This window comes from Chiloscyllium plagiosum, chromosome 41 (assembly GCF_004010195.1).
Source record: "Chiloscyllium plagiosum isolate BGI_BamShark_2017 chromosome 41, ASM401019v2, whole genome shotgun sequence".
NCBI lineage: Eukaryota > Metazoa > Chordata > Chondrichthyes > Orectolobiformes > Hemiscylliidae > Chiloscyllium > Chiloscyllium plagiosum.
Genome location: NC_057750.1, coordinates 3,160,321 through 3,174,174, shown reverse-complemented (window position 1 = coordinate 3,174,174; position 13,854 = coordinate 3,160,321). Strand labels below are relative to the sequence as shown.

General features: G+C 42.1%; 1 protein-coding gene across 5 annotated transcripts in view; it reads left to right on the top strand.

Moving 5' to 3' along the window:
• Window positions 1-1,910: 1,910 nt before the first annotated feature.
• LOC122542742 (alpha-actinin-1-like) overlaps window positions 1,911-13,854 on the top strand; it is a 113,183-nt gene continuing 101,239 nt past the window's right edge. For 2 of the 5 annotated variants that reach the window (XM_043680733.1, XM_043680735.1), the window contains exon 1: window positions 1,912-2,471. In XM_043680733.1, the coding sequence (XP_043536668.1) occupies window positions 2,346-2,471 (126 nt within the window). In that variant the 5' untranslated portion in view covers window positions 1,912-2,345. Of the gene's footprint in view, window positions 2,472-13,854 lie in introns of all 5 variants that reach the window. The other 3 variants (XM_043680731.1, XM_043680730.1, XM_043680734.1) reach the window with 2 other exon arrangements.

Genomic DNA, 13,854 nt, shown 5'->3' with positions numbered 1-13,854 from the left:
TCTGAAGAGGAAAAAGTTGCTGGGGTTGCTCATTTTGGAACAGAGAACAAAACAGAATATTCTTTAAATGGAGAAAAACTGCAGAAAACTGTAACAGAGAGGAATTGGGGGTACTATTACATGAAATACAGAAAGCTAGCACACAAAGAGGCAGCAGCACAGGAAGGGTAGTGGAAGGTTGGCCTTCATTTCAAGAGGGTTAGAGTATAAAAATAGGGAAGCCTTGCTGCAACTGTACAAGGCGCTGGTGTGATCACACCTAGAGTACTGTAAGTTTTGGTCACCTTATGTAAGGAAGGATATCATTTCATGGGGCAAGTTCAAAGATGGTGCACTTGGATGATCCCTGATGTGGGGGGGATTGTCTAATAAGCAAAGGCTAAACAGGTTGGGATTCTACTCCTTGGAATTTAGAATGAGAGCTAATCTAATTGAAACAGATAGCATCCTTAAAGGGCTTGACAGGAGAAATGTTGAGAATGTTTCCCTCGTGGGCTACTTGCCTCCACACAGCTGCTCACCTTGAAATAGGCAACAAGATCACTGCTCCTCAAATATTGGGTGGGAGCTACAATGGAAGCTGATATTCTTGTGGTATTATCACTAGAATACTGATGCAGACACTCAGGAAATGTTCTGGGGATAAAACAAAACATCATGGTGAAGAAGACCTGACAGAAAAACAGAAATTGCTGAAGAAACTCAGGTCTGGCAGCATCAATTGAGAGAAAGCAGGGTTAATGTTTCAAGACGCTGCTTCAGAGTCTCTGCTAATGTCCTGGGGAATGGGGTTCAAATCTCACCATGATAGATGGTGGTATTTGAATTCAATACAAAAAAACTGGAATTGGGGTCTAATGATGACCATGAAATTTGCCAATTGTCAGAAAAAAAACTTGCTTCACTAATGCCCTTGAGGGAAGATAATTACCCACCTTACTCAGTTGGAATGATGGACTTGTCATATGAAGAGTGGTTGAGGATTCCTCGTCTGTACTTCATTGAGTTTAGGACAAGGACAGACAGTTTTATCAAATGTTCAGAATACTGAATAGAGTGGACACGAAGAAGATATTTCCACTTGTAGGAGGGATTAGGACCCGAATGAAAGGAACTTTAAGAGTGGGAAGATGAGGAATTTCTTTAGCCAGACAGTGATGAATCTGTGAAACTCATTGACAAAGAAACGCTGCAAAGGCCATTAGTTGATTGCCTTTAAGACTGAGATAGATAGGTACTTGATTGGTAAGGAGATCAAGGGTTAGGCGGAAAAGCCAGTAGAACGAGATTTAGAAACATATCAACCAAGATCGAATGGTGGAGCAGTCTCAATGGGCCAAATGGCCTAATTCTGATATGTTATGATCGACATGTGACTCCAGAACCACAGGCGGGTGATACTTCAGAACAGGGTGATTAAAGGTATCACTGTACCCGAAATTTTAACACCGCTCCATCTCCACAGATGCTGCTGGAAGCACAATTTTTTTGTTGTTTTTATTGCTTTAAATCAACCTGTTAGCATCTAAGAAACTGGTGGGATTTGAACCTTGATCAGAAGGGTGTCACTGGACTCTCTAAACGTTAACTTTTATTTTCCCAACCCCGTCTCTCCACACCTGCCAAGTCTCCTCCAGCGATTTCTATTTGTTAGGGGCACCACTCCTTTAGACGCGTTTAACTCTTACCTGCCCTCGGGGGCAATAAGGGGAGGGACGGGCCAGAAACGGTCGACGCCTACAACGACAAAATCCCGCCCATGGCCTTGAGGTGGGAGAAATGCGCAGGCGCAGAATTGCAGTCGTGGGTTTCGGCCGGGGAGGGTGGGGAAGAGTGCGAGGAGGGGGAGGGAGGGAGCGGAGAACAGTCACGCGCAGGCGCGTTGGCGCCGAGGTGCCCCGCCCCAGCCGCGACCGTTTTCTTTTGAGTTTGAGGGCGAGCTGCGCGCGCTTGCGCGAGCGAGCGAGACGGCGGAAGTGGGGGGAGGCACAAGAAGCGGAGCGCGAGGGCAGACAGACGGAGAGCGAGCGGCCGCTGGAGAAGGATCGCGTCTCGGACCCTCTCATCTCGCACAATAACCGAACCCGGGGCAAAGAGGAAAAAGAAAAGAAAAGAAGCTTCCGGTCGAAGCTCGCTGTGCTTGCCCACCCTCTTTCTCCGTGCGTGTTTGCATCGGCATTTGTCGAGACGACGGCGGATCGTGATTGAAACCGCGCCGCTCTCTGGTGACTTTTTCTCCTCCCGGTTTGCCACACCTGGTGGAGCCTTGCATTGATTTTTCTGCTTCTTTCCCTCCTCCCTCCCCTCCTCCCCACCCCTTTCAAACTCTATTGCTCGCACCGGACATGGTCGACTATCACGAAGCCAACTCGCAGTTGCAGCAGCCCAACCATGGGGACTACATGCAGCCCGAGGAGGATTGGGACCGCGACCTGTTGCTGGACCCAGCCTGGGAGCGACAGCAACGGAAGGTGAGTGGCTACTCCCTCTTTTTTTTTTAAAACCCCTAAAAGGGCAGCATCCCACCCGGACACATCCTTAAGTTCATTTGGCAAGACACTTGGTTAGGCGGAGGAGGAAAGGTGAAGGCCGTGGGGAGACATCACTTCCACGTGCAATGCATTTGGATTGCACAAGGCCTCCCAGCTTTGTGGGGGAAATGTTTATTTCCCTTTCTTACTTTGCTTTCCTCTCCTGCCCGTCTTTTCAAAGCGCAAAACTGATTTGTGCAGTCAACGGCGTTTTCTTGTAAACGTCACCAGCTTCTTTCTGCAGCACACTGCCTTGAATTACTCGAACTCTGTTAATTCTAGGTGTGTGTACGCACGTACTGTAGGTATGTGACACGCCTGTTAACCTGGTGGTCTGAAATTATGTTGTGGCTGCGCTGTTCTGTTGGCAAAAATTAGTCTGGATTTTTGAAAACTGTCTGTCTCTAATTCAGTTTGTGGCTCTTTTATCTTTGAACCAAAAAACTTCAATTTTGATTTCTGAACTTGAACATTATATGTAATATAGTTACAGATGCATGGCACAGAAGCAGGCCCTTTAGTTCAACTTGGTCTTGCTGACCAGATCCCAAATTAGTGTAGTCCCATTTAACAGCATTTGGCCCAAATCATTCTAAACCCTTCCTTTTTGTATACCCATTCAGATGCCTTTTTAAATGTTGTAATTGTACCTGCTTCCATCACTTCCTCTGGCAACTTGTACCACACATGCACCACTCTGAGAAAAAGTTACCCCTTAGATTCTTTCTAATTCTTTCATCTCTCACCATTAACTCATGTTTTGGACTACCCTACTGTGGGGAAAATGCCATGACTATTCACCCTATCCATGTCCCTCATAATTTTTATACGGTCACCCTTCGGTCTCTGTTCCAAGGAATATAGCCGTAGCCTCTACCTCTAGCTCAAAACCTTCAACCCTGGCAACATCCTTGTGAATCTTTTCTGAACACTTCCAAGTTTCACAACATCCTTTCTGTAGCAGGGAGACCAGATTTGGGCTCAGTATTCTAAAAGTGACCTAACCAATGTCCTGTACAGCAGCAGCATGCCTTCCCAACTCCTATACTCAATGCGCTGACAAATAAAGGATAGCATACTATACACCATTTTCACTATCTTATCTATCTGTGATTCCACTTTCAAGGAACTGTGAACCTGCACTTCAAGGTCTCTGTTCAGCAATACTCCCCAGACCTTATCATTAAGTGGACAAGTCTGGCACTACCAAAATGCAGCACCTGCATGCTGGAAGGAAACAACTATATTCTGCACTGTTATACTTTTAAAACGTGTACATTTTCTTCTGTATTTCAATGTTGCGAGGAGTTTGAAAGTGGGCTGCACGAAGGTAACTTTACAGTCCTGAATGTGATGAAAGCCATGTTACTAATTGTATTCATCCAAAATTTTGAAGGCATGGAGTGGCTGTTTTTTAAAATTGGAAGTTTGTTGGTAAACAGTTTTAATTTTAAAATATCATTATCTCAGCTTCCATTTTTTAAATTCTCACTCTTTGCAGTGAGATTTTCCAGTGTTTTGCAGCAGTGATATAAGCACAAATTTGATATTGAGCCACTTCAGTTGATTTTAAAGTAGATGGCCTGAAGCTTGACTGAAAGTAGTTTTAAGGAGTCCTGTGGTGAAGATGGGGTCTGAAGGTGACTCTAAAGCTCAAGACTGAGGCTGCTGAAGTCATGACTGCCATTAGTTTGATTTTAAAATCTGAAGTAGTGTGTGTGCTGGAAACGCACATCAGGTCAGGCAGCATATGATGAATGGGAGAGTTGACTTTTCAGGCAAAAGCTCCTCATCAGGAATTCCTGATGAAGAGCTTTTGTCCAAAACGTCGACTCTCCCACTCCTCATATGCTGTCTGACCTGTGGTTTTTAAAGCACCCCACACACTTGACTCTGATTTTAACTTTGTACACTCCAGGCCAACACTGGCACCTCAATCATGACTAGCCTGAATAGACTTTGCCCTGATCTGATTGACATTTGGCAGTATAAAGTGATCAGTAGTATTCCAGCAAATTGACTATTTCAGCTTCTGTTCCTGTTATTTTGCAAGGTGGTGATGTCTACGTTTTTTTAAAACAACGCCATTCAATTTTTTTTGTGTGGACAACTATGTAAGTAGGGCAAGTCATCTGTTTTTGTCATTCTTTATAATTCTGAGCCTTGGTTTTCATACCAACTTAGAGGTTCTTACTCTATTTTAAGTCAAAGGTTAAGCTAAAGTTTGTATTGCTGGTTGAACTAACATTTGAACAGTTGAAGCTTGGCAACTTCAAAAATTGAAAATATGCTTTTTTTATTGATTGGAATTGCAGTCTGAAGTTTCAAGCCATCTTTTAATGTAGACTCTTCTAATCCTTCTGCTTACAACTGAGCACAAGCTTGCTGCCTTTTCGCAAGCCTTACAATTGACCTGATGGTGAACTTCAAATTATACTGTAGTCATGATTTAGGAGAATTTTGTGATAAAATTAAATGCTAAAAATCAAAACCTGGGAATGGGCACTGCTAATCTATTAGCAAGGAGAGCAGTTTACTGCTGTTCTGACAATAAGCCGAATTCTGCCCTGCTTTTTGCAGATTTTGGTGTTTATTTTCAGCAGTTTCTTTTAATTCCGTTACTACTTTCTCTGATCAGTTCTCTTTTGTGGAGATGGTATTGCTGTTCTTTTCTGACATCCTGTAAAGGCAGTACCTGGAGCATGTTCTGAGTATGAATTAGTGTGTATAAAAACCTTTACTTTCAGTGAGGCTTTAAAGCTTCAAATAAATTTATATGAACTAATCCTGAAAATGTAATTGTCCATAGTTTGAATTGCTAGTCAGCTAACATGAAGTTTTTAATCTTCCTGTTTGTACTGATGTCTTTTCTGAGACTTTACTTCCACAAAGTTTTTTTATAAGTTTCCCTTGAAGTGGACCTGATCATTGTGCTAATGCTAGTTATTTAAAAGTTGCTGATCTAGACAATTTTTTTTTGAGCTAACCAATCTGAAATTTGAACCTTGTTACAGTAGGCTTGGATGGATTTGGAGTCTTGTTTCTAAATGAGTAGCGACCTGCACAGAACCAGTTGAGGATTTACCATGTCCCCAAAGATGAAAGGCCCTCTGATCTTGTAGGTACATGATAGTGTAGTCCAACTGGAATGTATGCAAAAACTAAACTGTAGACATTGGTACTCTATTATCTCTGTAGCCATTTTTTTTGGAAGATTAGATCACCTTGGATTGAGTGCATTTGCATAATTTTATTGGAAAACCATTTTACATTCTTAAGAATAACAGCATGTTAGTCTCTTTAAATTTAGTTTGTAGGGATCTGAAAGCAGTGACTTACTACCACCTTTAATGTTATGCTTAGTTGCTACTCATTCGCAAACCTTAGATTTAACCAGTTGTGTTTAAGAAATTGATTAAAGCTCAACACTTATCAAGCAATTTAAGACTTTATATATTTCGTGTTCATTAATGTAACTGGCTTCAGCAAAGCATGGTATTAACACACTGCAGTATTGGATCATGTTGAAACTGAAGTGTACGGAAGTGAGATGAGCAATTGTATCCCTAAATGTTGAAGGTTGGTTTTTGTGGTTACTTAAATACTTGCACTCAATACACTTAGGAATAGAGTCTGTGAGTTCTTTTAACTGTTGAACAAACCTGTGCAGTATTGATCAGTGTAGAATTTCCTCAGCCGTTGAGTGAGTTATTGTGTAATGAGAAGTAAAATTGGCAATCTGGTTGTGTGCAGCCCATTGTGCAACCACAATAAGAGAGTGATGTAACTATTTGAGTCTAGGGTTCTGAATTCTAAACAAAAAAAACAATGATAGTGGGGCACAAGTTTGCTGTGATAAATTGGGGAACGTTAACTAGGGATGACAGTGGAAAGGCAATAGCAAACATTCAAAGAGTGCATAGGTGAATTGCAGCAATTGTTGATTCCTGTCTGATACAACCTTAATCAGAAATGTTGCCAGGACATGGCTTAAAGGGAAATTGATGTGTTAGGAGGAGGCATACAAATTAGCAAAAGCAGCAAATTCTGATCTGTTGGAACAGTTTAGAATTTAGAAAAAGAGGAGGAAGGGATTGATTTTTTTGAGACAGACAATAGAGTACAAGATTAAGTTTGTGGGTACCATAAACCAATTCTTAAAGTCACTAATCTCCTTCAAGGAAGGAAATCTGACATCCTTACCTGGTCTGGCTTACATGTGACTCCAGATGCACAGCAATATGGCTGACTCTCAACTGCCATCTGAAATGGCCTGTAAGCCATTCGTTTGTATAAATGACTACAAAGTCTCAAAGAAATGAAACCAGATGGACCATCTGGTGTCAACCCAGGCACTGGATGAGACCTGCAGAAACAGGATGTAGGAACAAATTACTGCAGAAACTGGAATCTCACTGCCACAAAAATGCTGGCACTCACAGTAGGTCAGGCAGCATCCCCCATGGGGAGAGAGAGCAAGTTAAGTTGCTCTGTGCAACTCCAAAGAGCAAATGGATTTCAATGTGGAAAAGTGTGAAGTGATTCACTTTGGAAGGTGTAATGGGAATAGAGAGTACTGGGCTAATGGTAAGATTCTTGGTAGTGTGGGTGAGCAGAGAGATCAGAGTCCATGGACATATGTCCCTGAAAGTTGCCACCCAGGTTGATGGGGTTGTTAAAAAGGCATGTGGTGTGTTAGCTTTTATTGGTAGGGGGATTGAGTTTGGGAGCCATGATGTCATGTTGCAACTGTACAAACCTAATATGGTCACACTTGGAGTACTGCATACAGTTCTGGTCACCACATTACAGGGAGAATGTGGAAGCATTGGAAAAGGTGCAGAAAAGATTTACCAGAATGTGGCCTGATATGGCGGGAAGGTATTAGGAGGAAAGGCTGAGGGACCTGAGGCTATTTTTGTTAGGAGGTTGAGGTGTGACTTAGAGACATACAGGATGATCAGAAGAGTCAATAGGGTGAACGGTGAGAGCCTTTCACCTCTGGCTAGCATGAGAGGATGTGATCTTTAATTGAGGGGTGATAGATACAAGTCAGATGTCAAAGGTTCTTTACTCGGTTATTAGGGTGTGGAATGCCCTGCCTGCAACAGTAGGCAGAGTTGCCAATGTAAAGGGCATTTAAATGGCCATTGTATAAACATATGGATGAAAGTAGAATAGCGCAGGTTAGATGGACTTCAGGTTAGTTTCACAGGTCAGCGAAAGATCATGGGCCAAAGGACCTGTACTGCGGTATAACCTGTACTATGTTAACATTTAGAGTCTTGATGACTTTTCATCGCTGAGGCTAGGAATACCGCAGCCTAGCTCACATCCTGACTCCCCATAGCCTGACCACCATCTACAAGGCACATTTTGGGATGTGATGGAATACTCTCTCCTCCCCCTCTTCTCTCTCCCTCCCCCCCCCCCCTCCCCCATTTGGATGTGTGCAGTTCCAATAACACTCAAGCTTGCTATCATCCAAGACAAAGCAGCCTGCTTGATTGGTACCCTATTCTGCTCTCTCTACCACCAACAGTCAGAAGCAACAGTGTATGCCATCCACACAATCCAATGCACAACCCACTCCTTCGCATCTTCCAAACTCAAACACTTTGTCTAGAAGGATGAAGGCTGCAGATGGATAGGATTGCCACTTGCAAATTCCCCTCCAAGCTGTGCACCACTCTGACTTGGAAATATATCCCCGTTCTTTCAGTGTCATTGGGTTAAGATTCTGAAATTCTTAACCCAATGACAAAGGGCATTTAAGCCAAGCTGCAGCATATGTGTTGCAAGGATTCAAGAAGGCAATTCATCACTGCCTTGAGGACAGTTTGGGACAGGCAATAACTGCTAGCCAGGCTGTGAAACTCTTGCTATGAAGGAACATTTAAATTTTCTTTATGGCATATACAGAGGAACCTCTTATCTGAATGTCAGTTGTCTGAATTTCGGATAATTGATATTCGGATTATCCAAAGGAGATCTCGCGGTCCCAATAGAAACATTATATAAGAGATGTTTCCAACGCTGATTGCGTCTTTTGTTTACAATGTTTAAACAAACTCTGCTCACTGAACTGCTGTCAAGCACAATCTGGGCGGGCGTGAAGGAAATCCGGAATAGGGAAATGAAGTTGGGGATATTGATTGGATTGAAAGCTGATTAAATCCCCAGGCCCTGATAAACTACATAACAAAGTACTTGGAGAAGTGACCCTAGAAATAGAGGTTGCAGTAGTAGTCATCTGGATTCTTGGTACCCTCTAATTCACTTATCTCTAACTTTCAAAGTGGTTAGCTTTTAAAAAGTGTCAGGATCTGACACAGTCAACATAAATTTACGAAAGAAAACATACTAACAGAGTGCATAATACGGCACCTGCCCTGTCCAGGACCATAAGAAACCACAGAAGGTTGTGTGCACAGCCTAGACCATCGTGGAAGCCAATCTTCCAACCATGGACTCTGTTGACATTTTGCCTTACAGTGGAAAGGCTGCCAACATTATCAAAAATCCCCTCTCACCCTAGTAATGGTGTACTACGATCTCTTCTGTCAGGCAGAAAATACAGAACCTCGAATATGCACCGACATGTTTGAGAACAGCTTTTTCCCTGCTATTATTAGACTAATGAATGGACCTCTCTAACTTCAGATAATGTTGGTCTTGCTTTGTGCACCCTCTGTGCAGTGTAATCTATATGCCTTACTCTGTCTCAGCACCCTGTGCTCTGTATGTTCTTGCAATTTTCTGTCTGTACTGCTTGAAAACAAAGCTTTTCACTGTAGTTAGATACACTTGACTGCAATAAACCAACTTCATCCTTTACCAATCAATTAAAATTCTGAGGATGTAATTAGTAGATTTTGAGGGGGAGCCAATGAATGTAGTTTATTTGGATTTTCAAAAGGTTCTCCAGAAGTCCCCATAATTGTGTAAAACTAAAGCATGGGATTTGGGGTATTGTATTTTGATTGGTAGAAATCAAGCTGGCAAACAAAATCAAAGTAGGAATAAATACCCCATATCTTTAGACTGTGACTCCAGGTTCTGGACTCCCTTGCCATTGGGTGCATCCTGCCTGCATCAACCTTGTCCAGTCCTGTTAGAATTTTATAGGTTTTCGTGAGATCCTCCTCCACATCCCTTCTAAACTCCAGCAAATACAATCTTAGCTGCCCTAACCAATTCAACTTATTCACTCCAGAGCGGTGAGCCCACATTATTGCCTGTCAGAGAAAGCTGTCGAGGGCAACACATTGTATGACTCCCAAGAAGGAGTTGCATGTAGCACTTTGGCTTAAACACATAAAAAGATATGGGGTTAATATAGAAGCAGTCTCATGCAATTCATGATCAGACATGTTTGTGAATGGCAGAGCAGGCTCAAATGGCTGACTGGCCTATTTCTCTTTTCTACATTTCTCTGAAAAGCAAAGTTGCAACTGGTGGTTTAGAATGTGTATGTTGCGGTTTGCTGTGCAGTCTGCCATACCAGATTAAAAAAAAGGATATCTGAGGCTTTAGCTAATAATACCACGAGCTAACTTCCACATCCTGGGGCCTGCCAGTTGGCCTCCAATCTGTAACTAAAGTTGAGATTTATTGTGTTGCAAATCTTAGTGCATTTCTTGCATTTTGTTTTTATTATAATAGTATGTGTGGCAGCATTTCTGGAATGAGAAGTCTTGTTACTATTAAAAGTTGAATTTTATTTTGGTTCATAGTTGAAGATCGGTGAATGCTGAAGAAACCTTTTTAGACTGGACATAAACATGCTCGCATATTCTCAGCACCTGCAATAAGTTATTTTAACAAAGTGATTGCATGATTGGCTTTTAATTTCAAGTATGTATCTCCTCCATTATGACTTGAAATTTTGGCAATCAAGGCTATTGTATTGTTAGTGAGTTTGCACATGACACCAAACTTGGAGATGATGTGGACAATGAAGAAGATTACCTCAGATTACAATGGGATCCTGATCAGATGGGCCAGTGGGATGAAAAGTGGCAAATGGATTTTAATTCCACTAAATGCAAGGTGCTGCATTTTGGGAATGCAAATCTTAGGACTTATACACTTAATGGTAAGTTCCTAGGGAGTGTTGCTGAACAGAGACCTTGGTATGCAGGTTCATAGCTCCTTAAAAGTGGAGTCGCAGGTAGATAGGATAGTGAAGAAGGCGTTTGGTATGCTTTCCTTTATTGGTCAGAGTATTGAGTACAGGAGTTCGGAGGTCATGTTGCGGCTGTACAGGGCATTGGTTAGGCCAGTTTTGGAATACTGTGTGCAATTCTGGTCTCTTTCCTATTGGAAAGATGTGAAACTTGAAAGGGTTCAGAAAATATTTACGAGGATGTTGCCAGGTTTGGAGGGTTTGAGCTATAGGGAAAGGTTGAATAGCTTTTGGCTGTTTTCCCTGGAGCTTCAGAAGCTGAGGGGTGACCTTAGAGTTATAAAATTGAGGGGCATGGATACAATAAATAGACCAGGTCTTTTCCCTGGGGTGGGGTGAATCCAGAACTCGAGGACATAGGTCTCATATCTTTCCCCTCTCACCCTGAACCTAAGAGGCAACTTTTTCACGCAGAGAGTGGTGCATGTATGGAATGAGGTGCCAGAGGAAGTGGTGGAGGCTAGTACAATTGCAGCATTTAAAAGGCATCTGGATGGGTATATGAATAGGAAAGGTTTGGAGGGATATGGACCAGGTGCTGGTAAGTGGGACTAGATTAGGTTGGGATATCATCTGGTTGGCCTGAAAAGTCTGTTTCTATGCTGTACATCTGACTCTACAGCACAAGAATAGGCCCTTTGGCTCCTCATGTCTGTGCCAATCATGATGCCATTCTAAACTAATTACATCTACTTACACGTGGTCTGTATCCCCCTCTTCCCTACCTGTTCGTGTGCCTGCCTAAATGCCTCTTTAATGCAGCCATTTGCTAGTCACTGCCTACTAGATGAACAGATCTTGCATTTTGTAGTATAAGCCTTATTAGAGCACACTGTTTAAACTTTACTGCATGAGCTTTCTTCATAGTTAGGCCCGTGAGTTGGGAAACTGCAAAGCCAGTCTATTTAGTCAAACAATGTTTGACAAGCTCGCAACTTTAAAGTACGAAGTTTTATTGCCATCAGTGATTATTTTATTAATAGCAACTGTATGGACCAGTATAGCAGATTTTTAAATTTTCCTCTTGAATTTATTATTTGCCGTCACAGCTAGGCGTACCATGCTCAAGACTAGTGTCATACTTCAAATCTAAAATATTAGAGGGATGCAGGGGGCATTTTAGCATCTCCTGAGATCCAGTCTGCAGTGACAAGTAGCAAGAGCTTGCCGAGAATTGACCTTATCAAAATACTATATACAGTGTATGTCTTTCTCAATTAACACTTTTTTTTCTTGTCATTTAATGCCAGTTTTATATTGAGACACGAAAGCCAGTTGCTTCTGGGACTAATTTTGGTAGGTATGAGCATACCAATTGGGAGCAGAAGTGGAGCCTTTCAAACCTCCTCGTCCCCTTCTTCGTGTCCCCCTCCCCCCAACTTTCTTACCTGTTTTTGAATTGAATTAATGCATTTTCTTAGGAATCTCACTGTAGGAATTAAGACTTCATTGATCCATACACTTTTTTTGTAGTAGGTGTGGAAAATGATTTTTTTAAAGTACACCAGATGATCTAGTTTCCCATGCATTTTATCTGCACAACTATTGCTATTGTATTCCCACTACCTAAAGTCTTTGGAATGTTTATGCGCAAAACAACTGAAAAACTAACATTCTTTGCAAACTGATTAGTACTCTGTTATTAAATTGGTATATTAAAAATGCACCCATATTGTAAGAATATATAAGAATTGAGTTGCTCAATTGGGTAACAGAAACAATCCTCAATGAGCATGTGGCATGGGTGCCTAATTTCTTTGTTTTGTCTCCTATGTTCTTTTGTAATTCCTAGCTGCCTCACTTATTGTTTTTAAAATGAAAAACAAAGTTATTGTATGGAATTGCTGCATTCAAAATGCTGCACTGAAGGGGTAACTCAAAACAAAGACTTAACTGCCTAATTCCAGCATTCCCTTTCTGTTTTGATTCCAGGATTTGTTTTTTTTTAGTTTATTACCAACATTAGAAGTAACTGTTTTCAAAAAGGATATGACAAGCATTTAAGAAACTTAATATGGTTTGTAAACTATTATGGAGGCAAATCTGGAGGTTAAATTCAAAATGGGTGCATTCGGATTTTGATTCCAAGAACAGGGAATTGTAGATATCTGGTTTGCATGGACAGATTGGACCGAAGTGTCTGTTTCCATGCTGTACGTCTCTATGACTGTCATTATACACATCTAGAGCAGGTGAGACTTGTACCCCAGCCTCCCAAAGGTAGAGATTCTACCTCTGCACCATAAGGGCTTTGGAGCTATTTTTACAACTGGCTTTCTGATATGTTTCACTTGCTCACTGATCTTTATCATTAGCATCTTCTTCAGCTTTTAAGTATTCATTTGTATTCAATAGATGAACTGTTTTATTAAGACGATTGGTTGTTGCCTACTTTTATCTCATGGGGTTACATGGAAAAGCTTAAATGAGAGCGACAACAATCTGAAAACTCGGGCATCTGTAGAGGCAGTCATTGCTAATGTTTCACCCTTGACTGACTTGACTTGAGGTAAACTGTTTTCCTCTCCACAAATGTTTTTTGAGATGAAATATGATTTTACATGTACTGTTAACGAGTTTGAATTTTAAACTAGTGGCACATGGGTTTGGTCTGTTAGTGTGAAGGAGAAAGTGAGGACTGCAGATGCTGGAGATCAAAGCTGAAAAATGTGTTGCTGGAAAAGTGCAGCAGGTCAGGCAGCATCCAAGGAGCAGGAGAATCGACGTTTCGGGCATAAGCCCTTTAGGAATGAGGAGGGTGTGCCAAGCAGGCTAAGATAAAAGGTAGGGAGGAGGGACTTAGGGGAGAGGCGTTGGGAATGTGATAGGTGGAAGGAGGTTAAGGCGAGGGTGATAGGCTGGAGAGGGAGTGGGGGGCGGAGAGGTGGGGAAGACGATTGCAGGTCAAGAAGGCAGTGCTGAGTCCGAGGGTTGGGACTGAGATGAGGTGGGGGGAGGGGAAATGAAGCTGGAGAAATCTGCATTCATCCCTAAGTCCCAACTCTCGGACACAGCACTGCCTTCTTGGCCTGCAATCCTCTTCCCGACCTCTCCGGCTTGTCACCCTCACCTTAACCTCCTTCCACCTATCGCATTCCCAATGCCCCTCCCCCAAGTCCCTCCTCCCTACCTTTT